The sequence below is a fragment of the Grampus griseus genome (genome assembly GCF_964374135.1).
Source record: "Grampus griseus genome assembly, chromosome: 16".
Lineage (NCBI taxonomy): Eukaryota > Metazoa > Chordata > Mammalia > Artiodactyla > Delphinidae > Grampus > Grampus griseus.
The window spans coordinates 37,460,299-37,487,357 of NC_139010.1; the positions used below are offsets into that span (position 1 = coordinate 37,460,299).

At 44.9% G+C, this 27,059-nt stretch overlaps 1 protein-coding gene across 1 annotated transcript in view; it reads right to left on the reverse strand.

Moving 5' to 3' along the window:
- Nucleotides 1–27,059, reverse strand: part of GRID1 (glutamate ionotropic receptor delta type subunit 1) — a gene marked incomplete at both ends in the record, with an annotated part of 666,527 nt that overhangs the window by 239,915 nt on the left and 399,553 nt on the right. The window contains one exon of the mRNA XM_082673940.1: nucleotides 19,638–19,691. Within this exon, the coding sequence (XP_082530066.1) occupies nucleotides 19,638–19,691 (54 nt within the window). The remainder of the gene's footprint in view (nucleotides 1–19,637; nucleotides 19,692–27,059) is intronic.

The following is a 27,059-nucleotide window of genomic DNA, read 5'->3' on the forward strand; positions in this document are numbered from 1 at the left end:
TCCCTTTCCCGGCTTTAAATGCTTGCCAGGAGCTTGCTCTTGGGCTAGTCATTTGCCCTCTTTGTACATCAGTTTGGTCAGCAATATCTGTCAGCCCCACCTTCAAAATCTGAGCACGTCTCACCTCCTACGCTCATATCACGCCAGACCAAGCCACCATCATCTCTAATTAAAGGCCTTAATTTTTAAACTTTTTTTCACCCCCAACCGCCCCCCCCCCAGTGTATTTTCAACACAGAAGTCAGGGTGGGCCTTCTAAAGCATAATTCAGGTCACATGACTCGTCAGCTCAAAATGTCCCAATGGCTCCTCAGCTCACTCAGAGTAAAATCCAAAGTCCTTGTAGCAAGAGATGCAGCAGAATCTCTTCACACCCTCCCTCACATATTGCCACCTTCTACTCCAAGTCATTGGAGTAGATGACTGTCCATAATTTCATGCCCTGTTGTCACCACACTTTCCGGTCCTAGTTGCTGTGACTGCTTCTCACCTGGGGTATGCACCCCTCCCAGGGCTGTGTCATGTGAGCTGAGATACAGAAATCTAATGGATGATAGAGCCCTTCTTCCTGAAGCCAGTATTTGGGGAGGAAATGGCATTTTATGTTAAACTGACCCATTATGCTAAACTGGAATTTCCCTTGGAGGCACCAAGCTTTAACGATATGGAATTCCATAGCGAAGTGCCTGGTGCATATGCAGATGGGCCAAGGGAAATGACTGAGAAGCAATTTCTTGACTCCAAACATTTTCACCTGCAAGGAAGATATACAAAGTCCATAAGAGTCAAAATTGAAGGAAAGAGGATTTAGTGAGGAACACTTCTTTGAGGGGAAAAGAGAATTTGGATATGCTTCTACTCTGTGTAAGAGGAAGGAGGGTGCGCACCCTTTCCCTGAAAGTCTTCTTGGAGGGGTTTCACACGGGGGTCATCAAAGACACCCACAGAATAGAGCCAGAGCCTTGAACAAGCAGGATTCTTTCAATTTAATCATAAAAGCTACTTAATGTTGTTTTTCCATTGGCCTTTTGACCCTGCTCATTCCCTTCGATGGGATGAAAATTTGGCAAAGTTTCATGACTTTTCGGTTCACTAACCAAGGTTAATAGAAAATTCTATTTAAGTTGCAAAACCAAGTTTTGATGCAGATATTAAATAATCTAATCCAATAGAATAACTGGAATATTTACTTGCTTTGGTGCAGAAATTTTGACCCTTAAAAGCCATAAATCAATAATGTATCTCCCATTAAGGTACGGCTGGATGGTTCAAAAGCAGTACTATGTGGAAATAACACAGGCTTTGAAATGAGATCAACATGAGCTCAAAATTCCAGCTTGTCTTTATACCTTAGACCTTTTCAGAGCCTCGATTTTATTATCTGTACTCTGGTCTTAACAATGTATCTCTTAGAGGGTTGTTGTAAAGATCCAGTCATATAACAAAAGACATACATTTGCACAAAGGACAGAAGCAACCAAGTCACAAAATTAGAAATAGGCATGATCAACCAATAAATGTTCAAAGTGTTTGACTTGACTAATAAGCAAGGAAATGCAAATTAAAACAAGGCAGTGTGAACTTTTTTTATCCAAACTATTGGTAAAAATGAAAAAACAATATATATTTGTTTATGTAGATTATATTCACATTCACAAGACATAATAAGGGTGGGATAAGACAGGCACTCTGAAAAAAGGAGCTCAGCTCTTTGGGAGCTCCCATACCCTGAAACAATACTTTTACTATCATAAGAAATCAGAGAGACATCAGCAGATCTAGGTATAATGATGTTGATCACAGTATTATTTGCAATAGCATTAACTAACCTACGCTTCCAAAAATGGTGAAGATTTACATAAATTATGATTCCTCCAAGTGACAGACTACTGCAAGCCTATTAAATATTATCCCAAATGCTATTTACTGAGCTGATAAAATGTTAATGATATACTATTAATTGAAAACAGTAGAACATAACACTGAACCAAACAGGAAAACCTCAATTTGGCAAAATAAGCTACATATATAAGGCTGTTAAAAAAGCTAATTTTATTGATTTTTTTTTGTATTTTGTTTTACTATTGTAGAAGAATCAGAAAGAATTAGAACAATTTTTCTGCACTTTCCTTCTATCCCTGCCCCCCGGCTCCGCCATGCACCTGCCCACACATACCCACACAGAGGTCAGCAATATCTTATGCTGTAGGAAGTTTGTGCTGTTCTTCCTTCCGAGATATTTTCTTTCACTACAGGTGAACTGACAATGATGGCTGGCTGGAAAGCCCTCTGTGGCTTCAGAGTGGAGGTGGTCAAAGTGGCCTGAGCCAGGAAGCTTCCAGTAGATATAGAGGTGACAGAAGGCTTGTGGTCTACCCATCCCTGATCCACATTAGTCGCAGGGTGAGATATCAGAGAGAAATGGCTGGTGGCCATTTAGGAAGGCTCGGTCCCAAGCATGGGGTGTCTCAGGTCCAGAAAAAAAATCACCATCCCTAAGCAAGTGAACTGGAACTTCCAAGTTTTCTGAGTGTCCACGGAGATCTTTCTATGATTGACCTTGACAGTGTAAAACCCAGGGACCTTTACACAACTTCCTGAGGACAAGGAGGAAGCTATCCTTTTATAATGGCTTCAAATTTCTTGCGATCTCTTTAAATGGGATTTCATGGGCAGATGTCATTTGTTTTGTCTATAAAGCATCCAAGGCAGGGCCTGGCACACAGTAGGTACTCAACAGTGTGAGTGTCCTTGCTTCTGAGGACAAACCACCTGGCTTACTGTTTTTGCAATGCCCCACAGCAAACAAGCAGAGATCTGAGGGTAGGGAGGAGGTTGTTTAGAACTCCCTGGCCTCACAAGGTGGGCTCCTCAGCAATTCTTGACCAGGAGGCCAACTCTACACCTGGCTAGGAGTAGTGCCAGACACGATGGAGGCAGCATCTGGTCCTCAGTCTCTCATTGCCATGGTAACTGACAAGCCAGTCTCCAAGGCTGTAGGAAACTACGTCACAGTTCTGATCACTGACAATTAAAGGGTTCCCTCCCCTTTCTGAAACTGCACACTACTCACTTTGGATTCTTCAACCAGCTCTAAGACACATGCTGCCTCACTGCACGTACCCTCTGGTTTGAGACAGCAGTAAAAAGAACCAAAGCTGAGTCTACTGTCTCTATGAGCCCTCACACATAATTTAAGACACCTCACAAGAAGCTCTGGTGGCTTGAATTTTCTCCTGCCTCCATTTCTGCTTTCACGTTCCAGTTTTGAAAGGACTCTCCCTGGGAGCTCCTACAGGAGCTGCACATGAAAGCAGCAGCCCTGTCTTTGCATATGTGTGTGTGTGTATGTGTGTGTGTACGGTGTGTGTGTGTGTGTGTGTGTGTATACACACACGCTTGCTTCTCACCTCTCTGTGTGGTGCCTGATGATTACCCAGCCTGGCAAAGGAGGTGTAATAACAGGGTAGAAGGCACAGATAATAGGGTCTTTCTGGCACAAGCAACGAGTTCATCCGAATCCACCAGAATCCATTTGTGGGAAGACAGATGGATAGGAATGCAGAAAGGTAGAGACGCTAACCTTTAGTGTTCAGATATATTTAACGCAAGTGGTAATTAAAGCTATTTTTATAACTCCCTAAGTGTCAGCACTCCCTTTCCCAAGCATTCTTCTGTCAAAATTGTGCAAAATAACAATATACTTGTTGGAAACAATTGACTCACGTCTAAAACATGGAGTCTGATTCCACAGCAATGGGGTCTGGCTGAGCCGTTCTGTCTGCAGGGAGTTAACTTGCTTGCAAATTGCAGAGGATCTGGAGTGGCTCCTAGAATCATTGCATAGCTGTAGTTTAGTAATCCAGGCACACACTTCCTACCCACGATAATATAAGCTCTCTGAAGGTGAGGAGCATATCTCTCTAATTCTTGTAAGCACCCACAGTGCCTCATGGGTGTTTGGTACATGGATGCTAAATGAATGATAGATGGCCAAGAGTTACAGATCCAGGAAGGGAAACAGGACACAGAGGAAGAAGTTAAGGACCACTGAAGAATCACAGCCTGAGTTCTCTGGGGTATTGGAAGAAGGAAATTTACGGAAGAAATCAATAGGTATTGCAAAGTAGGGAGAGGGTAATTTGATCTGAGTCTTAAAGGATGCCTAGGAGTTTGAAAGACAGAGAGAGGGAGAACTAGGGTCCCAACAAGCTAAAACACAGTTATAAATGCTGCAATTCAAGTTCATCCAGGCGATGAACCAAGCTATGTCCCCAACCCCCTGCACTCCTCATAATGACATGCATTGACCTGTTATCAAGTCCTTAAATCTGGATGCTTCCTTGATTAAGTTCCAAAAACAAACTTGCCCACAGAACATTAGCTGAATGTTAATAAGAAGAGCTATCTTTTAAGAGTTCCTGCTCTATGCCAGACCCTGTGAAGGGTCATTTCTGGTGAGTTATCTCATTTAGTCTTCATAAATTTCCCATGAGGTGTTTATCACAAACTCTATTGAGTACATGAGGAGAATAAAGTTCAAGGAAGGAAGTAAAACAACTTGCCCAGAGTCAAATCCTATCCATGGTGTGTTCCCAAAGGTTGATCTAAAACACAATGGTACCTCGCTGCTTTCTCAATACTGCTCTCCAAAGGCACTATCTGTGTAGCCCCAAGTACCCCCACATGGGGCTTTGAAAAGGGCTGAAGAATGATATTACACAACAAAAATTTCTTCATCTATCTGTAACTATAAGTGTTAACTCTCATAGATTCCTTTTGGGCTGAGAAAGGAAAAGAGATACATTCTGATTAACAAATGGAAGTACATTTCTAGTAAACATGGTTTGTTCCTTTCAGATACTACTCATGTGACATGCATTAACTTATTTGTGTGGGCTTTTCCAGGATTCTTTCATCTTTTCCATAGGAAATTTTATTTTATTTTTTAAATTTATTTTAATTAAAAAAAAAATTGGGGGTTGCACCGGGTCTTCGTTGCTGTGTGCAGGCTTTCTCTAGTTGCGGAGAGGGGGCTACTCTTCGTTGTGGTGCGCGGGCTTCCCACTGCAGTGGTTTCTCTTGTTGCGGAGCAGGGGTTCTAGGCGCGCGGGTTTCAGTAGTCATGGCATGCGGGCTCAGTAGTTGTGGCTCATGGGCTCTACAGTGCAGGCTCAGTAGTTGTGGTGCCCAGGCTCAGGTGCTCCGCGGCAGGTGGGATCTTCCCGGACCAGGGCTCGAACCCGCGTCCCTTGCATTGGCAGGCGAATTCTTAACCACTGCACCACCAGGGATGTCCCATAGGGCATTTTAAAAATAAGGTGCTGGGCTTCCCTGGTGGCACAGTGGTTGAGAGTCCGCCTGCCGATGCAGGAGACATGGGTTCGTGCCCCAGTCCAGGAAGATCCCACATGCCACGGAGCGGCTGGGCCCGTGAACCATGACCGCTGAGCCTGCACGTCCGGAGCCTGTGCTCCGCAATGGGAGAGGCCACAACAGTGAGAGGCCCGCGTACCGTAAAAAATAAATAAATAAATTAAATAAAATAAATAAAAATAAGGTGCTGATATGGAAAATAACATAAAGGGAAGAAATTTAATAATAAAAATTTTATAATAAGACTTTCCACACAAGATTATATTACTACTTCCAGATTTTTAAAAAGTCAAATATTGCTGGAATTCAGTCATGTATTTAGCATTTAATTAGTGCTGAGTGTGAAGAGGAAAGGTGAGAGGGGGCAGTGTGGCATAGGGAATATATTTCTTTTCTTTATATAAATTTATCTATCTATTTATTTATGGTTTTATTTTTGGCTGCTTTGGGTCTTCATTGCTGCTCACGGGCTTTCTCTAGTTGCGGTGAGGGGGAGCTACTCTTTGTTGCAGTGGCTTCTCTTGTTGCAGAGCACGGGCTCTAGGCACGTGGGCTTCACTAGTTGTGGCTCGCAGGCTCTGGAGCGCAGGCTCAGTAGTTGTGGCACATGAGCTTCGTTGCTCTGTGGCATGTGGTATCTTCCCAGACCAGGGCTTGAACCTATGTCCCCTGCATTGGCAGGCGGATTCTTTTTTTTTATTTATTTGGTTTTTGTTTTAATTTTTGAATTTTATATTATTTACTTTTTATACAGCAGGTTATTATCAGTCATCAGGTTTACACACATCAGTGTATACATGTCAGTCCCAATCGCCCAGTTCATCACACCACCATCCCCACCCCCCGCGGCTTTCCCCACTTGATGTCCATACGTTTGTTCTCTACATCTGTGTCTCAACTTCTGCCCTGCAAACCAGTTCATTTGTACCATTTTTCTAGGTTCCACATACACTCGTTAATATACGATATTTGCTTTTCTCTTTCTGACTTACATCACTCTGTATGACAGTCTCTAGATCCCTCCACGGCTCAACAAATGACCCAATTTCGTTCCTTTTTATGGCTGAGTAATATTTTATTGTATATATGTACCACATCTTCTTTATCCATTCGTCTGTCGATGGGAATTTAGGTTGCTTCCATGACCTGGCTAGTGTAAACAGTGCTGCAATGAACATTGCGGTGCATGTGTCTTTTTGAATTATGGTTTTCTCAGGGTGTATGCCCAGTAGTGGGATTGCTGGGTCATATGCTAATTCTATTTTTAGTTTTTTAAGGAAGATCCATACTGTTCTCCATAGTAGCTGTATCAATTTACATTCCCACCAACAGTGCAAGAGAGTTCCCTTTTCACCACACCCTCTCCAGCATTTATTGTTTGTAGATTTTCCGATGATGCCCATTCTAACTGGTGTGAGGTGATACCTCATTGTAGTTTTGATTTGCATTTCTCTAATAATTAGTGATGTTGAGCAGCTTTTCACGTGCTTCTTGGCCATCTGTATGTCTTCTTTGGAGAAATGTCTATTTAGGTCTTCTGCCCATTTTTGGATTGAGTTGTTTTTTTAATATTGAGCTGCATGAGCTGTTTATATATTTTGGAGACTAATCCTTTGTCCGTTGATTCGTTTGCAAATACTTTCTCCCATTCTGAGGGTTGTCTTTTCGTCTTGTTTATCGTTTCCTTTGCTGTGCAAAAGCTTTTGAGTTTCAGTAGGTCCCATTTGTTTATTTTTGTTTTTATTTTCATTACTCTAGGAGGTGGATCAAAGAAGATCTTGCTGTGATTTATGTCAAAGACTGTTCTTCCTATGTTTTCCTCTAAGAGTTTTAAAGTGTCCAGTCTTACATTTAGGTCTTTATTCCATTTTGAGTTTATTTTTGTGTATGGTGTTAGGAAGTGTCCTAATTTCATTCTTTTAAATGTAGCTGTCCAGTTTTCCCAGCACCATTTATTAAAGAGACTGTTTTCTCCATTGTATATCCTTGGCTCCTTTGTCATAGATTAGTAGACCATAGGCGTATGGGTTTATCACTGGGATTTCTATCTTGTTCCATTGATCTATATTTCTGTTTTTGTGCCAATACCATATTGTCTTGATTACTGTAGCTTTATAGTATAGTCTTAAGTCAGGGAGTCTGATTCCACCAGGTCCGTTATTTTCCCTCAAGATTGCTTTGGCTATTCAGGGCCTTTTGTGTCTCCATACAAATTTTAAGATGTTTTGTTCTAATTCTGTAAAAAATGCCATTGGTAATTTGATAGGAATTGCATTGAATCGGTAGATTGCTTTGGGTAGTATAGTCATTTTGACAGCATTGCTTCTTCCAATCCAAGAACATGGTATATCTCTCCATTTGTTGGTATCATCGTTAATTTCTTTCATCAGTGTCTTATAGTTTTCTGCATACAGGTCTTTTGTCTTCCTAGGTAGGTTTATTCCTAGGTATTTTATTCTTTTTGTTGCAATGGTAAATGGGAGTGTTTCCTTAGTTTCTCTTTCAGATTTTTCATCATTAGTGTATAGGAATGCAAGAGATTTCTGTGCATTAATTTTGTATCCTGCAACTTTACCAAATTCATTGATTAGCTCCAGTAGTTTTGTGGTGGCATCTTTAGGATTCTCTATGTATAGTATCATGCCATCTGCAAACAGTGCAGTGACAGCTTTACTTCTTCTTTTCCAATTTGTATTCCTTTTATTTCTTTTTCTTCTCTGATTGCCATGGCTATGACCTCCAAAACTATGTTGAATAATAGTGGTGAGAGTGGACATCCTTGTGTTGTTCCTGATCTTAGAGGAAATGTTTTCAGTTTTTCACCATTGAGAATGATGTTTGCTGTAGGTTTGTCGTATATGGCCTTTATTATATTGAGGTAGTTTCCCTCTATGCCCACTTTCTGGAGAGTTTTTATCATAAATGGGTGTTGAATTTGTCAAAAGCTTTTTATGCAACTATTGAGGTGATCATATATGGTTTTTATTCTTCAATTTGTTAATATGGTGTATCACATTGATTGATTTGCATATATTGAAGAATCCTTGCATCCCAGGGATATATCCCATTTGATCATGGTGTGTGATCCTTTTAATGTGTTTTTGGATTCTGTTTGCTAGTATTTTGTTGAGGATTCTTGCATCTATATTCATCAGTGATATTGGCCTGTAATTTTCTTTTTTTGTGGTATCTTTGTCTGGCTTTGGTATCAGGGTGATGGTGGCCTCGTAGAATGTGTTTGGGAGTGTTCCTTCCTCTGAAATTTTTTAGAAGAGTTTGAGAAGGATGGGTATTAGCTCTTCTCTAAATGTTTGATAGAATTCACCTGTGAAGCAATCTGGTCCTGGACTTTTGTTTGCTGGAAGATTGTTTATCACAGTTTCAATTCATTACTTGTGATTGGTCTGTTCATATTTTCTGTTTCTTCTGGGTTCAGCCTTGGAAGGTATACCTTTCTAAGAATTTGTCCATTTCTTCCAGGTTGTCTATTTTATTGGCATAGAGTTGCTTGTAGTAGTCTCTTAGGATGCTTTGTATTTCTGCGATGTCTGTTGTAACTTCTGCTTTTTCATTTCTAATTTTATTGATTTGAGTCTTCTCCCTCTTTTTCTTGATGAGTCTGGCTAAAGGTTTATCAATTTTGTTTATCTTCTCAAAAAACCAGCTTTTAGTTTTATTGATCTTTGCTATTGATTTGTTTGTATTTCATTTATTTCTGCTCTGATATTTATGATTTCTTTCCTTCTGCTAACTTTGGGTTTTGCTTTTTCTTCTTTCTCTAGTTCCTTTAGGTGTAAAGTTAGATTGTTTACTTGAGATTTTTCTTGTTTTTTGAGGTAGGCTTGTATAGCTATAAACTTCCTTCTTAGAAATGCTTTTGCTGCATCCCATAGGTTTTGGATTGTCGTGTTTTCATTGTCATTTGTCTCTAGGTATTTTTTTATTTCCTCTTTGATTTCTTCAGTGATCTCTTGGTTAGTTAGTAACGTATTGTTTAGCCTCCATGTGTTTGTGTTCTTTACGTTTTTTTCCCTGTAATTCATTTCTAATCTCATAGCGTTGTGGTCAGAAAAGATGCTTGATATGATTTCAATTTTCTTAAATTTACTGAGGCTTGATTTGTGACCCAAGATGTGATCTACCCTGGAGAATGTTCCGTGCACACTTGAGAAGAAAGTGTAATCTGCTGTTTTTGGATGGAATGTCCTATAAATATCAATTAAAGCTATCTGGTCTATTGTGTCATTTAAAGCTTGTGTTTCCTTGTTAATTTTCTGTTTGGATGATCTGTCCATTAGTGTAAGTGAGGTGTTAAAGTCCCCCACTAGTATTGTGTTACTGTTGATTTCCTCTTTTATAGCTGTTGGCAGTTGCCTTATGTATTGTGGTGTTCCTATGTTGGGTGCATATACATTTATAATTGTTATATCTTCTTCTTGGATTGATCCATTGATCATTATGTAGTGTCCTTCCTTGTCTCTTGTAACATTCTTTATTTTAAAGTCTATTTTATCTGATATGAGTATTGCTACTCCAGCTTCCTTTTGATTTCCATTTGCATGGAATATCTTTTTCCATCCCCTCACTTTCCCTCTGTATGTGTCCCTAGGTCTGAAGTGGGTCCCTTTAGACAGCATATATATGGGTCTTGTTTTTGTATCCATTCAGCAAGCCTGTGTCTTTTGGTTGGAGCATTTAATCCATTCACGTTTAAGGTAATTATCGATATGTACATTCCTATGACCATTTTCTTAATTGTTCTGGGTTTGTTTATGTAGGTCCTTTTCTTCCTTTGTGTTTCCCACTTAGAGAAGTTCCTTTAGCATTTGTTGTAGAGCTGGTTTGGTGGTGTTGAATTCTCTTAGCTTTTGCTTGTCTGTAAAGCTTTTGATTTCTCCATTGAATCTGAATGAGATCCCTGCCCGGTAGAGTAATCTTGGTTGTAGGTTCTTCCCTTTCATCACTTTAAGTATATCATGCCACTCCCTCTTGGTTGTATAGTTTCTGCTGAGAAATCAGCTGTTAACCTTATGGGACTTCCCTTGTATGTTATTTGTCGTTTTTCCCTTGCTGCTTTCAATAATTTTTGTCTTTAATTTTTGCCAATTTGATTACTATGTGCCTCGGCGTGTTTCTCCTTCGATTTATCCTGTATGGGACTCACGGTGCTTCCTGGACTTGGGTGGCCATTTCCTTTCCCATGTTAGGGAAGTTTTCGACTATAATCTCTTCAAATATTTTCTTGGGTCCTTTCTCTCTTCTCCTTCTGGGACCCCTATAATGCGAATGTTGTTGCGTTTAATGTTGTCCCAGAGGTCTCTTAGGCTGTCGTCATTTCTTTTCATTCTTTTTTCTTTATTCCGTTCCATGGCAGTGAATTCCACAATTCTGTCTTCCAGGTCACTTATCCGTTCTTCTGCCTCAGTTATTCTGCTATTGATTCTTTCTAGTGTACTTTTCATTTCAGTCACTGTATTGTTCATCTCTGTTTGTCTGTTCTTTAATTCTTCTAGGTCTTTGTTACACATTTCTTGCATCTTCTTGATCTTTTCCTTCATTCTTTTTCTGAGGTCCTGGATCATCTTCACTATCATTATTCTGAATTCTTTTTCTGGAAGGTTTCCTATCTCCACTTCATTTAGTTGTTTTTCTGGGGTTTTATCTTGTTCCTTCATCTGGTACATAGCCCTCTGCGTTTTCATCTTTTCTATCTTTCTGTGAATGTGGTTTTTGTTTCACAGGCTGCAGGATTGCAGTAGTTCTTGCTTCTGCTGTCTGCCTTCTGGTGAATGAGGCTATCTAAGAGGCTTGTGTAAGTTTTCTGATGAGAGGGACTGGTGGTGGGTAGAGCTGGCTGTTGATCTGGTGGGCAGATCTTAATAAAACTTTAATCCGCTTGACTGCTGATGGGAGGGGCTGGGTTCCCTCCCTGTTGGTTGTTTGGCCTGAGGCAACCCAACACTGGAGCCTACCTGGGCTCTTTGGTGGGGCTAATGGCAGTCTCTGGGAGGGCTCACGCCAAGGAGTACTTCCCAGAACTTCTGTTGCCAGTGTCCTTGTCCCCAAGGTGAGCCACAGCCACACCCCGGGCAGGCGGATTCTTAACCAATGTGCCACCAGGGACGTCCAGGGAATATATTTCTTAAATTTTGAGTCACTCACACCTAAGTTCAAATCCTGATTCTGCCACTTACTAAGTGATATTGAAAAGTCAATCCATTTCTCTGACCCTCTGTTTCCTTATCTGTAAAATGGAATGATATAAGTTGAAGTGCCTGGCAACTTGTCCTCTAACCCTTTCCCAACATTCACCCCCAAGGTCACCACATCCTCAAGGCAGCAGCATCTGACACCAATGAGCTCTCCCTCCTCTTTGAAATAATTTCTTAATTTGGCTTCCAGGACTCCACCCTCTCCTAACCATATCAATACTCATATTAAATTATCGAAGCACTTTAATTAAAACGTAGTGTCAAGAGATATGGGGACATATGTATATGTATAACTAATTCACTGTGTTATAAAGCAGAAACTAACACACCATTGTAAAGCAATTATAGTCCAATAAAGATGTTAAAAAAAAAAACCCCTCAGTGTCCTAATGAATAAAATAGCAAGATCCAAGTAGGAATGGCCTTCAAGAAACATACTTTAAAGAAACAAATAAGTTAAAAGGAAAAGAATGGAAAAAACTATATTAGGCTAACACTAGTCAAAATATATCTCCAATAGCTTCAGTAATATCAGATAAAGTATATTTCAGAGCAGAGGACATTTCAGAGCAGAGGGACAAAGGTCATTCCGTAATGCTAACAGATCAATTAATCAACAGGACATAAAAATCTTAAACATTTATGCCTCTTGTAACAAAGCTTCAAAATATATTAAGCAACAACTGATAAAGCTGCAAGGAGAAGTAGGCAAACTCCAAAGTAAAGTTGAATATTTTGATACCCCACTCTTAATAATTGATAGAACAAATAGACAGAATACAATCAACAATACAGAACACATAAACAGCACTATCAACAAAACTGACCCAATTGACATTTATAGAACCTTCCTCACAACAACAGATTACACATCCTTTGCAAGTGCACAAAAAGAATTTATCAGCAAAGACAATATATTGGACTATCAAATAAGTCTCAATAAATTTAAGAGGATTCAAGTAATATTCAAGAATTCAGGTAATTCAACTATGGTCCCTGACCACAATGGAGCTAAATTAAAAATCAATAAGAGAAAGATCCCTGAAAAATCTTCAAATATTTAGAGACTATTATAACACACATCTAAACAACCCATGGGTCAAAGAAGAAATCAAAAGGTAATATAGAAAGTATTTTGAACTGAGTAACAATGAAAATACAGCATATCAAAATTTGGGAGATGCCATTAAATCACTTAAAGGAAGTTTAAAGCAGTAAAGAAAAATAAAGTTCTCAAATCAATAATTTCAGCTTCCCCCCCAAGGAAGCTATAGATATAGATGGCAAAGAAACACCTGAAAAGATGCTCAGTAGCATTAGTCATTAGGGAAATGAAAACTACAACCATAATGAGGTGCCATTACACACCGCTACAGTGGCTAATATCAAAAACCCTGATCAAACCAGGTACTGAAGAAGATGTGGAACAACTGGAATTCCCATATAACCTGGAAGTTTCTTAAAGAATTCAACATACATCTGCCATGCAACATTGCAATTCCACTTGTAAATGTGTACCCAAGAAAAATGAAAGCCTTTGTCCATACAAAGACTTGTATATGAAGGTTCATAGCAGCCTTATTTGTAATCACCAAAACTCTCGAACAACCCAAATGCCCATCAAGGGGTAAATGTATGTTCAAATTGTGGTGTAGTCATACAACTGAACATGCCTCATCAATAAGAAGAACTATTGTTGTATATTGCAATATGGGTAAATCTCAAAATAATTATCTGGAGGGAAACAGCCATAGCAAAATAGAAGAAAAGAAGAATATTACTCTATGATTCCACTTACATAAAACTCTAGAAAATACAAATAATCTGTAGAGCCAGAAACAGACTACCTGGGGAGTGGGTAAGGTAGGACAGGGGTGGGGATTACAAAGGGGCACGAAGACACAGTTGGGGAGATGTATATGTTCACCATCTTCATTGTGGTTACAGTTTCACAGGTGTATACATATGGCAAAGAAAAACTGTACATTTAAATATGTGTTTATTGTATGCGAATTAAACCTCAATAAAGTGGTTAATTTTTAAGTCAAAAATAGATTTGAAAAGTGATGCTCAAAAGCAGTGCCTGGCTCCATCTAATGTCTGATAAACAGCAGCTCCTATTCTTCATTCTGGGTTCTCAGTGGGCTACAGCGCTGGCTAAGATGTGGTCCCTGTCCTCAAGGACTCCTCAGTGGGGCTGGGGAGAGAAACAAGTGAATCGATTACAATAAACGTTAATTGTTTTGGAGTGTTGCTAAATGAAATTTGCAGATGGTAAATGGTACAGGGACTTAATATCCGAACAGAATTGGAATCTTCAAAATGAAAGGAAGAAAAAAAATTAAATCTTTACCCTCCCTCTCTTCCTCTGTGCCACAAATAGAGATTTCTTAAAGCTATTTGATTCAGCATGCAAATCATGGTCTATTTATTCTTGTTTTCTTCAATTAGTATATTAGCATTTCTCTCCCCTACATTATGCATGTGTAGCCTAATCTCATTTTCATTTGCTTTAACTCAGTGTGTATTTGGGGGTAGGGATGGTTTGAAAGTCTAGAGTGATGTTCTCTGGACTGTTGACGGGAGTAGTCTCCTCTGGGGCAGGCCAAGGTCTGTACCCAGAGGGTCCTTATGGAATGTTTGTTGGTGGCAAACCAGTGAAGGTGGTAAGGTTGGGGCCAGGGCCTGAGGGGCAACAACAGGAGAACACTCTGGGCAGAGGGGGCTATGAAGAGGTCCAGACACTGGGATGACCCTGCGCTTGGGGTGGCAGAGATGTCTTATGATACAGGCACAGCAGTTCTAGATGACAAGCAACGGCAGGAACTGAGACCAGAGAGGGCTCTGAAGTCAGCTCATGAACAGCCTCATAGACCACGTGGAGGAATCTGAACTCTATGCAATGGACCCTGGCAGCCACCACCTGCCAAAGACCTGTTCCAGCATACAGGTGAGCAGATGTCGAGAGAAAAAGCACATGAGTGTGTTTGAAACACAAATGCATGTGGCAGCCAGAGTGCACCACTTCATCCTTGGAAAGCACAGTATGCATTAGAGATGGAAGATGCCTGCAGGAGACACCTGTTTCTTGCTGTTTAACTTACCCGCCCTCTTTGATCACAGAATCCTTTTTCCACAGAGCACCTACGAATTAGCAGAACATGTGTTCCCCCGAGCCCAGTGTGGAGACTGCTGCAGGAAGCCTGGCCAGTGCTTCCCCTGCCCTCCTCCCCGGCTGCTCCACCACCTGCCAATGGCCTGTCCAGGGCACAGGGGAGCCTGTGTGCCCGAGAGGAAGAGCTTGTACCCCACAGGACTTGAAATGCAGGCACAGGAAAAGGAGATGCAATGGAACATGAGGTGCTGACAGTGGCAGCTCATGAAGCAGGATCACAGCTTTCTGAGTTCCTGAAGGATTGGGAGGTTATAAACGCCTCTTCCTCTACACGTAGGCAATTAAACAAGGTGAGGAAGCAGGAGGCAGACGCAGAGCAGGAGGCTTAACCCAGCACCTCCTATGTGTGTGAGCCCCTCATGCTGGGGGCTCTAGGGAGCTTGACAGAAAGAAGGTCCAGCCCTCACTTATAGGCTGTTCGGGAAGCCAGGCACATGCATCAAGGCCCCAAAACAGCATAACTGGGGTGAGGAGTACAGGACGCCAGGAGAAGGAATAACCCTACTGGGAAATTCAGGAAGACCTTTGGGCAGAGGCAATGTTTAGCAAACTCATGCAAGAAAGGTAAGTCCTTGATGGTCAGAGACAGGCATTCCAGGAACAAAGAAAAATCCTAGCAAAGGTCCAGAGCCAGGAGAGGAAAATAAATAGAGGAAACAACAAGTCACCCACTGCTTGCATGGATGAGCCATGGGAGAGTGGGCAGAGGGTAAGAAGTAAAAAAGCACGGAAAGGTGTGACGGGGTCATCCTGGAGCAGGTTCTGAGGCAAGGAGCAGGATGTGGGCTTTTCTCCATTGGCTAGGGAGCCAACAAATAGGATGGAGACACCGGTCCCTGCGATTGGAGCACTGGGTGAGAACCAGGTTAGGGGGAGGATCATGAGTTCAGAGAGAGATGCACTGAGCTGGAGGTGGTCATGGGGCTTCCAAGTGGCTGAGTCCAGAAGGCATCTCGATCCGTGGGTCTGGAGCTCAGAGAACAAAGATATGGGATGTGGGGGTCATGGACCTAGGCTGGCAAGGAGGCAGGGAGTGAGGGCCTGCCGGATGCGACTCCTCCCTCCTAGAGCCCACCTCCCCCGGGCCCCTGCTGAGCCACAGAACACAGCTCAGAGCATCACTTGCTGACAAAACCTAAGTGCAAGGGTTATGCATGTGCTTCTGCATTTCTTGAACCATTTCCAGCAAAGCTTGCTTTTGTTTCTATGTCTGGAGGAACTAGTCTAACCATGAGAGCTGTCCAGTAACAAATGGAGTGCTTCAAGTCCCCTTCACAGATGGTTCTGGAAGAGGCTGGAGAGACAGACATATTCCATAAAAGAATTTCCTCCAAAAAGTTCCCAAGAGGCCAGGCTATGAGGCAGATGTGTCCTGCCAGGACACAGAGCCTCTCAGGAGGGCATTCTCCACTGCGTCCTGACTCCACCCAGCACTAAGGACACCTGTGCATCACTGGGCCAGAGCCACATGGACAGGAAGCTCTCCAGACGAGCTGATAAAGAGGTTCTGGGAGCCAAAGTCAAGTCTGACTGGTCCTGAACTGGTAGCTTCCGATGAATGACCCAGAGCTGTCCCCTCCATCCCTGAGCCCCCCATCTTAACTGTTGCCTTTGTCTTTTCTCAGAGGCTGGCTGGGAAGTACTATTCAAAGCAACTTGTTCTACCCTATCCTAAGTACATCGACCTGCCTGCAGCCAAACCTTTTTAAGAATCTACTCTTTGCATGGGGTATTGGGGATTCAGTGGTGAGCTGGATTCTGACCACGTCCTCAAGGGACTCACGGCCTTGTGGCCACCTTGACTAATGTTTAAATTTGCTTTCCACACATTCTTTTGAATCCCCCATCCTCCTCCAAACTAACGTGTAATTTAATCAATCAATAAAAATAGAGTTTACACCCCAAAGCACACCTGCTTGCCAGTGTCCCCACAGTGGAGCCCAGAGACCTGTAGAAATTGTCAGTGAGGCTCACATACTCACAAACCTTTCTCTGTATCCAATTACCCCTTCTCCAAATAAAACAGGCTTGTAACATGCAACACCAATATTCATTGGTGAAGGGGTACCGTAGACATATTAAGAAAACCACTGCATGAAGAAATTAAACAAAAATATGTGCCCTTGAATGTTTATCTTGAATCCAGGAAAATATATTAAGAAAGTCAAATACAGAGAGAGAAACTGGAGGACAGAGCCTGTAAGGAAGGAGGGAAGCAGGGGGTGGAGTCGGAGGACCGCCTTGGAGAAAACCGTGGTAGGAAGAGGCACAGACCTGAGCTCATCTGATGGACTGAACTTCCTCCAGGGAAGTGGGGAGCAGCTCAGGAAGAGGGAAGATGGGGCCCCGGTGTAGATGCTGGATTCTGGAGACAATGTTGGAGCTACCAAATGCCTGCTCCTCTTTTTTTTCCTATTTTATTTTTTCCTAGCCATCACATCTGATAAACGGAAAAGCAACTGGGAAAATATTTGTCTGTGGCTCTTTGAATAAAGCCTGGAAATCTAACTGTCATAAGAATAACAGGACTTGTTCCCAATGGGGCCATGCTGTAATAGGAAACAGCAGTTCTGAATATGGCTAGCTCCTAAGGATAAGTCAATTTAGAGAACATCTTAGTCGTTAACCAGAGGCCACACTGGGGTCTAAGGGTCAAAGCTTTACAAAAGGATCCACCTTTAGATCGCAGGCTTCAGGAATGTCCACGAGCTGACACCAAGGCCAGCCCAAGAGTGTCCCTGTCAGTATGCATAACTGAGCCCTACTGACCGACCTTATTGAATTAGACCCTGACCATAGGTTAAGGATCGTTGTCAGGGCCACATGCATGATGGTGTCCTTTGGTGGAAAGGGCTCTGGAACCAGACAGTCATCATACAGAATCCCAAATGCACCATTCAACAGTGTATGACCTTGAGCAAGCGATTTAACCTCTTGAGCCTCCCTTTTCCCATCTGCAAAATGAGGATGGTAATAACTGACATACAGGGCTGTTGATGAAGATAAGGGTGTTAACAGACACAAAATGCCCTGACAAGTGCTTGGCCTCCCCATAGAAAAGGAAACCAAGAAAGAGGGAGGTCACTTCCGGAGGAGGACACACTTATCCCAGGGACAGTCACATGACTGGTGTGCCAGCTCACAGTGCGGTGCACTGATGACTGGGGTGGAACACAGCCATCCTCTTGGGTGAGGCTGTTCCAGTGTGGCTCTGACAGGTGTGCCCATACCTGATGCCTCCCAGTGGCACTAAGTAAGTCCTGGGTTCCAGCTGCCCCGGCAATGCCCTGGGAGCACTTCACATTGGCTAGTGTTGACGCCAGCCCTCGCAAGGGAAAAAGAGGGACAGACAAGAGGGCCCTGGGAGTGGGTCGGGATGCAGGGGAGGGAGCAGGAAATAAGTTAGAAATGTAAAAACAGAGCACTTTTGGAAGACTGGCAATAGAGAAACACTGGCTATCCAATTTGGAGGAGCCGCCCTAAAATAAAGTCAGCACTACATATTTGCCTTAAGTGGTACACAGAATGCGTCCTTCCCCCAAAACAAAAGAAACCTATAAAGACGATGGCAAAGCCCAGAGCATCAAACTTCCCAGGGACCATGGGGGACTCTGTCAGGCTCTGAAGAAAGGGGAGGCGGCTGTCACATCCCTTCTCCTAATCACCAGCACAACCATCCGTAACCCGAGGGAAAGGGACAGTTACCTCGCATGCCTCCCATCGGCCCGTGTAGACGTGGCGCTAATAAGATATGCATTTATGGACAAACCTCGAAAAGTGGGCCTTGCAAGCAGTTACTATCAGATACTACCTGCAAAATTATAAAGTCAGCCACCCCAAGCTCTTTCAGCCATAGTAGCACTGAGCCGATGAAGAAACACACATCATAAAAGCATAAATTACCTGCACAATAAACCTTGCATCTTCTAGTATGTGGCCATTAGAAATCCATCAGTTAATTTAGGAGCAACGGAAGGCCACAGGGCTGATGAAAGCCCGTGCCAGGAAGCACTTTCTAGAGTCAGCTGTGTTAATAGCTGGCTAGGGTCACCAGGCTGCCCTGGTGGGTGCTCCCCGAATGGATGTGCGGGCAGAGGGCATGGCATCACAGGCCACTCCCATGTAATGTTTGCAGCGTGGAGGTGGCCAGGACAAGTTACGGTGTAATTGGTGGAGAACAGACCAGGCTGCAGTGAAACCTTGGTATGCCCATTCCTCCCAGGACCCAAACCAGTGGAATGGCCAGTCATGGGAGGGATTTCCCATTTATCCCCTTTAAATGGTTCTGGTTCCACTGAACCGTGCCCTGATCAGCTGCACAGGAGGTGTGCACACACATACACCTATACGCATACACATATACTCATACACATACTGACATGCACACACACACTTATGCACACACATCCACACTCTCACAAATATATACAGTTACACACTCACATCCATGCACTCTTATATACACACCCTCACACAGAGTCACATAACACACATACCTTCAACCTCCTGCAGGAAATGCAGCCTCCATCCCCTCTGCATTCCTTTGCCCACCCCCTCTGCACCCCATTTTCTAACCCGCCCTCATCTCTCCGGTCTCTGACCCCTGACTGGTGACCTCCCCTCACCCTGTACATCTAATGCCTGACGCCACTTCTCACGGACTCTTGACTTCCTCCTGGACTCAGATCTCCACTCTTCCCCTGGTTTCCACCTGCTCCGGCTGAGTATCTTGGCAAGTTCTGTTTACCTCTCTCACCTGTTGTCTTGCACGGTGGAGCCCTGGAATCTATTCCAGCACCAAGGATCACTCTGCACTTTCCCAAGGGGTGGGGGCTCAGTGCAGGCCACGCCCCTCACCATTCTGGGGCTCTTACCTCATTCACAAAGACCCAGTGGCTGTCCTTGGAAGCCAGGTTGGTCTCCACGGCCTGCAGAGAGAGAGAGAGAGAGAAAAAAAAACATGACCAGAAGCAAGCCAGAAGATGGCAGACGCACAGGATGACTGCCGAGATGGAGTTTGATAAACATTGTTCCTGGAAATTTTTTTCCGCACAAAGCACGCTGTTCCCCTGAGGTCAGCTCTGGCTGCCTTAGCTACGAGACGCATCATTTGAACACGGACATCTGATTTCCTGCTGTTCTTCGGAGCTCTCATGCGCCAGTCCAGTTCCAGTAGGCGTCACAGGGCCATGGGCGGGGACATCCCTCCCCTCTCTCCTCTTGAAGAATGCCTGCAAACACCTTTCGGAGGGGTGCTCAGGGAGGAATGTCTCATTGCTGCCTGAGGCTAGAGAATCAGGAATCTGGAACAAGGGATTTACAGTAGCTTGTCCAGCCTAGCTGAACAACACCCAGGAAGATGGCAGCTCACAGCTGGGGCTCTGAGCTGCCTTCAGATCTAAAGAACCCATCAAGGACCCTAGAACTGGCTCTTTTTTGCTCCGGGGCAGTGACCCCCATCCCCATCATTCTCTCTTAGAGCATTTTGTTCTATTTCTTTATAGCACTTGCCGTGTCTGTACTTGAATAATTATCAGCTTATTTATTTTTTATTATCTATCGCCTTCACCAAGTTGGGGGTCTCCATGAGGTCAGGGGCCACATCTGTGGCTGTCACATTTGTGTCTCAAAACCTTACACTATAACCAGCACATAGTAGGTGTTCAATATATAAATGAATACTGTCGTTGAAGATATGAATGAAGTATAGGAGGGCGAAGCATATAGGACCCAGTTACTTATTTTGTTTCTCGTATGTTTTCATGAGTGCTCTCTCCCTTTTTTAATTGGAAATCCAACAGATTGAAAAAGAGGAGGAACTGGTAGTTTTCAAGCCTGTCCTGTAAGAATACTCACAGTTAGCACGAGCCAAATACTGCTGAGTGCCAGGCACTGTTCCAGGCCATCTACGAACCTGGGAGAGAGCTCAGATTGTAGTCCTCTTTTATTTTTACTTTTTTTGGTATTTCTTAATGTAATTTTTGTCACTCTTTTTATTTGGAAAAATACAGAAGAATTAAAATGTTCAAAATTATCCCATAAACCTGCCCCATTTTTTAATGCACTAAAGTAGTGAAAACACCCCCATGTACCCCTCCAAATTCATCCCCCAGAGATTGTTCCAAATGGCCCCTTCCAGAAGTTTTCAGTCATACCTGCATGTCTGTATCTACATACACTTATCAGACAGATGTTTTAATTAAAATGGGATCATGAAATACACATCAGGTTACAACTGTCATTTTTGACTTAGTGTGTCAAAAATATCTTTCCTCTTCAGTACACAGAGATCTGATTCATTCTTCTTAACAGATGAGTCACAGAGTGGTAAGGAGCCTCCCTGCTCCAGTAACCCAAGGGGCTGGGGGTCTGTGCTACCCCTTGGGGGGTTGACTACTGGGCCACCCTGCATGATAGGGGGCACTCCAGACTGGAAGCGGTCATAGAATGGGACAGTGAAAACTGATGGCCAGTTACAGTCACCAGGGACAGTGCAGGTGTGCAAGAGAGGCTGGAATTGCTCTTTGCAGCCTATGAGTTGATTGAGCACCAAAGGCTCCAGTACTCAGGGGAGCAGATATCAACTCAATACATAAGAGAAGTTCCTGACTTTCCAAGGAGTTCAAGATGGAATGGGTTGCAGGAGCAACAAGATCTCACTGTGGAAATGCCTGCATGGAAGGCAGATAGCAGGGCCATATATGGTATGTAAGTATCAACATGGAGGCTGACCACAGGTGAGGGGTAGCACACCATCACGCACTGGCATTCTGCAGCCATGAGTCTCAAGTCTGGCTGCATGTAAGAACCTCCTAGGGAGCTTTTAAGAATGCAGATCCTGGGCCGCACTCCTTGGATTCCTAACTCATTGGGAATAGTCACGTGCCTGACATGCTGTGTTGTTTCAGAGCTCTGAACCCTGACTCTTAGCCTCTGGAGCTGAGAGCTCTACTCCAGAATGTATAGTTCTGTGAATCTGAAGGTATAGGTGCACCTGTACAGGTGAGAGGTCCTCCAGTGTCCCTGCAGGAGCCAGCAGTGCAGAGGACCTGACTCAGTTGCCAGGACATCCCAGGAAGCAGGTGCGAGCCCTGGTTACATTAAGGCATCTTCCCACCTGGTCTCATCCTCATGGGTGGAAGATAATGATGGAAAGAATTGATCAGAAAACCCCACAGGACAACTGGCCAACTTTCCTGTCCTACTTTCCCCCTCACCAATTAGCTAATTTGTTAAGCCTCTTTTCCCCACACGGAGATAAACAGCACTTGGCTACAGCCTTTTCCAGAGGGTGCAACTCCCACAGAAGCTGAGATAGATGGTGAGGAGAAGCGACTGCAGATTTAGCAAGAACACCCCTCCCCCCTGATGGCTGGAGAGCTGCCAGCTCCATGGGCAGAGCCCTAAATGTTCCCAGCCCAGTGGACGTGTCCCCTTCTAAGTGCCATCCTTTCCCCAGCTATGTCTGAGGCAGGTGGAGGCCCCCAAGACCTCCCTTTCATCTCAGAGCCAGCAAGGTAAGGAGAGGGCAGGCAAGCACAGGACGGTCGAATCCCAGGTCTGCCTCTGCTTAGCTGAGGGCTCCTGGGTGAGCTGCTCCACCTCTCTGAGCGGCAGTCCCACGCATACAGGGTGTTCGGCGGCCAGCAGTACTATTGACACTCCGCCCTGGTCCCCCTCAAATCCCATTAGGCATTCGGAGCCCAGTGGCTCCCCGTATGCGTTCAATGCCAATGGCAGGCACTGTGGCCAGCTGTCCGAACCTTCCTTGGCACTCGGGAAAATGTACACGCTCACCAAGGACTGAGGGTACCATATACCCAAACCCCAGCTGCCCTGTTCCCTGATGGGGGCTGCTCAGAGCGTGGGCTCAGCTGTTTCCGGATTCCCTCTGTGGGGCTCGCCCACACGACCTCGCTCATGCACCCTCGCTGGCTGCTTTCACTTCCCTGTTCCACATTCCCACTCCCCAGCCAGGTTTTTTTTTTCTTAATTCCCCTGGGAACACTTCTTACTAAATCACTGTCACACACACTCTTGCCCCGAAGTCTGCTTCGGGGGACCCAACCTGAGACAAACCCCTCCTATCTTAAAGTTACTGTGAGAATTAAATGAAATTGCGGGTGAAGCATCCAGCCCAGAAAGCAGCTCACTATGGATGGTCAGTGAACACGAAGGCCCTCCCTACGCCTTCCACTCACGTCTCCTGCCTGGTTGTCCTTCGATGGTCTCTTCGGAATGTGTAGAAGTGGGTCATCTCTCATGTGTTCCTTCTTTCAGTCAACAGACGGCACCAGACACACACAGCAGCTGCCCTAACTCTCCTGCACACGGGTGTGAGCCAGGAGTCTCGTCCATGCCGCTGTGGAGCCAGCAGACCAATAACAAACACGCAGGTATGGTCAGCACTGCCTCCTCTATGAGTCCATAGACCCTTCAGGGCAGCACAGTGGGGCCTCCCCTCACCCCAGCCACGCTGCGGGTTTACCACTGCAAAACACCGCTGGCATCTGCAGAGGAGTGCTGGACCAACTAGAGAAATAAGGGCAGGCCCTTCCTTCCATGGGTAGGCAGGGAGTGGAGCTGGCCTTCAGCTCCAGCTGGGCTCCTGGTCACTTGCTCACTGCAGGTAGGGAGGCTGGCTTCCTGCAACCGGGCTTCTCTCCTGGAACGGGACACCATGGCTGTGAAACTCCCCACTAAATAATGCAGTGGCAGGTGGTAGAGTCCTGAGCAACTTCAGGAGCTCCGCACAGTCCCTGGAAACTAGGTCTCAATGAACCCAAGGGATGCCCTCAGTGGCGCAGTGCCTCGGCACAGCACAGGCAGCCCTGCTTAGGTCAATGCTGTGAGTCCCTGAAAGGCTATGCCAGACCATCAGAGTCCAAAGGCCTGACTCCTGGGGTCCCTCAATAGAGTGGCAAGTGGAGAACTTTAGAAGAAGAACTGAGGAGGTAGGAACTTCTAAAGAATCATGCTGACTCCTGTTTTAGCCCCTTTTGAATAGGAGACCCAAAATGCTTCAGGTGGCATGTAGCCCAGGCTAAGAGCTGGGATGGTGGACAGAGACAGCCAGTGGGAAGGGACATCACTTGCAGAGGCAGAACTGGACATCTGCCCTTGTTCTGACACCCACATACCACCCTTTTGAGAGATAAGTGCACTGTCATAGGTGGAACCCTGTTAAAGGAAGCGGAAGGCAGCTGTTCTTCCCACACCCACACCTGGAGGAGGGAATGTGTCCCCTCGTCCGTGAGCAGCAGCCCCTGTCCGAACCTCAGGGTGCCTTTTCCTATGGCCAGTCGCATCTATGGAGCCAGAGTATAAGTGATACAGGACACACCATCCCTGCAGGCTTGCCAGGCGCCAGGGGACATTTAGATGCTGTCCTGAACACCCAGCCACCTTGATCCCACAGTTTCCATAGAGAAGTAGAGGCAGACCAAACCCCAGCTCCTGGCTCCCAAAATGACAGCAGCCCCTAGCACTGCCAGGAATGGGATGTGTGGGGCAGCTCGCCTGGAAGGGGCTGCGAACACGTGGAAGTGAGGCTCAGCGCTAATATGCAAACATCTGGATGGAAGCAGAGAAGACAGGAGTTCTGAGGGATCAGAGGAAGCACCTCCAGCCTGTTTCCTTTCCTCTGTGTTCTCAGTCTTTCATGCAGAACCAAGTTGCAGCCAAAATTTCCAAGGGCGACAAGAGCCTGCTTTTATCAAGCACCAGCCAGACACTTCAATACAACCCGTCCACTTGACAAGCCACGGGTCTTGCTTCGTTCACAACACCCTAAGGAGCCAGGTAGGTTCTCATCCCCATTTCACAGCCGAGGAACTAAGATCTAGATCTAGACTCGGATCTTACACAAGCCCCTCTGTTAGTAGAGACTGGATTTGAACTCAGGTCCATCTGTCCCCAAAGCCTATGTTCCTTTCCCTTGATAATGCGGCTCCCTAAAAGGCCTGGACAACAGTCAGAGCAAATGTACGAGCTTTTGAGCCTGGCTCTCTGACTATAGGAACAAAATGACCTTTTATTCATATCTAAGAAAATGGCCTTACTAGCCGTGGTGCCTTCCTTCCCAGGTTAACTTATCCTCCTAAGTATGAGACCATTGTACCACTTGCCGTTCTCAAGTCTGAGGCTGTTTCACTTGATCTTGGCCTCAAGGAATAGTAAATGGAGTGGAAAAAACCTCCACATGCAAGCCTTCCAGCAACATCGCTGAGGATTTATTTTACAACGTGCAAATGCCACTGACTATTCACGTACGTGTTAATTGTTGGCCACTTATCCAGCATCCCCCCCCCACCCCCGACACTGGGAGCCTGAGATAATGAACGCTTGTCACCGACTAGCATCTTTTTAAAACCCCAACTCTAACATTTCAGAACATTCCCCCCATGGAGCCTGGGGCCTGGCATTTTCCCAGGAAAGATACTGAGCTAACTTTAAAGACCCACTGCTGCCTTTGCAACAACGTGCTATTTAGGAACAATTCTCTCTGTGCGATGTCACCCCTCTGAAGCACGAGGGAGTGCAATGCCCCCGATTTGCAAGGAAGGGGAGTAGCTGATGGCGAGACGACGGACGATTTCAGGAGCCCATTTATAAGGAAATCAGCAAAGCAGCCACCGTGAGGCCCGAGTTTCATAAGATATGCCCAGAACCACCATGAGGAACCCCATAAAGGGCAGTTATCACTAGGTCAGGCCACACCATCCTTCCCAGGGGCTGCCTTCTTGGGAAAAGGGCCTGAACTTCTGGCTCGGATACTTTCTGGCCCTCTGTACTCCAGCCTTTTCTCTAGAACCTCTTGGAGCCTTCCTTTCACCAGAAAACTGCCTTAAGGATCTCCCCCAGTCTCCCATGGCTCCTACTTCTGGCTCCATCCTTCCTCCTAGAGCTTATTGCGGAATCGTGGGTCTCTTTCCCAGTTTCCTCTCCCAGACCCTTCCCAATAGATGGTACCTCCTGACCAAGTGTGAGGTTTCTGTTCCCACCTCACCCATTGTTCTGCTAGAGCTTCCTTGAGGCCCAGGGCCCTCACCCTTGGTGGGAGCAGGAAATTCAGCCACCTGAGTACATGTGTGTGTGTCGGGGGACAGAAGGGGGGTTTGCTGGAGGATGGTGGAGACAAGGAAATCACCCCAGCTACACAAAGCCATCTGGGGAAGGTGTGGCAGAATTAATCTTGCATAGCTTCCAAACATAACTCTGGGACAATAAGAGGGTGTTTTTGCTGAGGGAGAGCTCAGCCTGTGGCCTGGGAGTTCAGGGAATGCTCTGGCTGGGAGAGGCTGGATGGAGGTGAGGGTTGCTTACAGGCTGGGTCCAATCACTGACACTCACTGAACAACTCTGCCACCTGACCCGGAGCTAAGCCCTCTGCACATGAAACCTCCCTGAGTCTCACAACAGCCCACTGACAGAGGTTCTGAGCCTACAGATGGGGAAACTTACCCAAAGTCTCCCAGCAAGTCAGTGCAACCGAGGCAGCATAATCAAGCCTTTCAGATGTCAGATCCCACGCACTTTTGAGTGTATCATGCCGACTCGGGGACCAAACAAAGACAAACTCATTCTTGGTACTTTTTGTAGATGTTTAATAAAAAACCAAGAGTTGAGCTGGAAGACGATGCAGACAGTCGTGAGGCTTGGCGTGTGGAGCCACAGGGACTTCTGTAAAGTCAGGTCCTGGATTCTGGAGTTTCCTTCCACCACCCCTCCCCAGAACCCCTGGGTCAGGTGGTCCTCCAGTTGCCAAAGGGTTTCTGTATATGGAGAGCAGCTTCCAGTCCATCACCAAGAGGTGAGCTCCTCACGGGCCGAGGTCTGGTGCAGTTACCATGCAACCCTGGCAGACAGTGAACTTCAGAAGATGTCTATGGAAGAAATGAATGGTGGGTTCACACACCTGCATATTTCCCTGGTGCTCAGTATGAGGAAGGTCAGGGGCATAAATAGGAAGCCCAGTACAGTGTAAAGGGATACTGACATACAGGCAGCCATCACTCTGCACAGTAGATACTGAACTAATGGAAACCCACGCATGAGGGGCCTGTGTCCTCGCTTCCCATGGCATCAATACGCACTTAATTTCCAGTTAACACTGTGTTGTGCAAAGTCAGTCCTGCCTGTATTTGAAAGTAGCATCCTTTTTCTACACATCTGTGAGAACTTGAGAATGAAGTGAAGTGAATGTGAAAGGCGGATAAATGCAAGATATCGTGACCATTAGAAGCTGATGCCAACACGATCAGATTTTAGAGCTTTTTTGTGGGAATGTAATCATT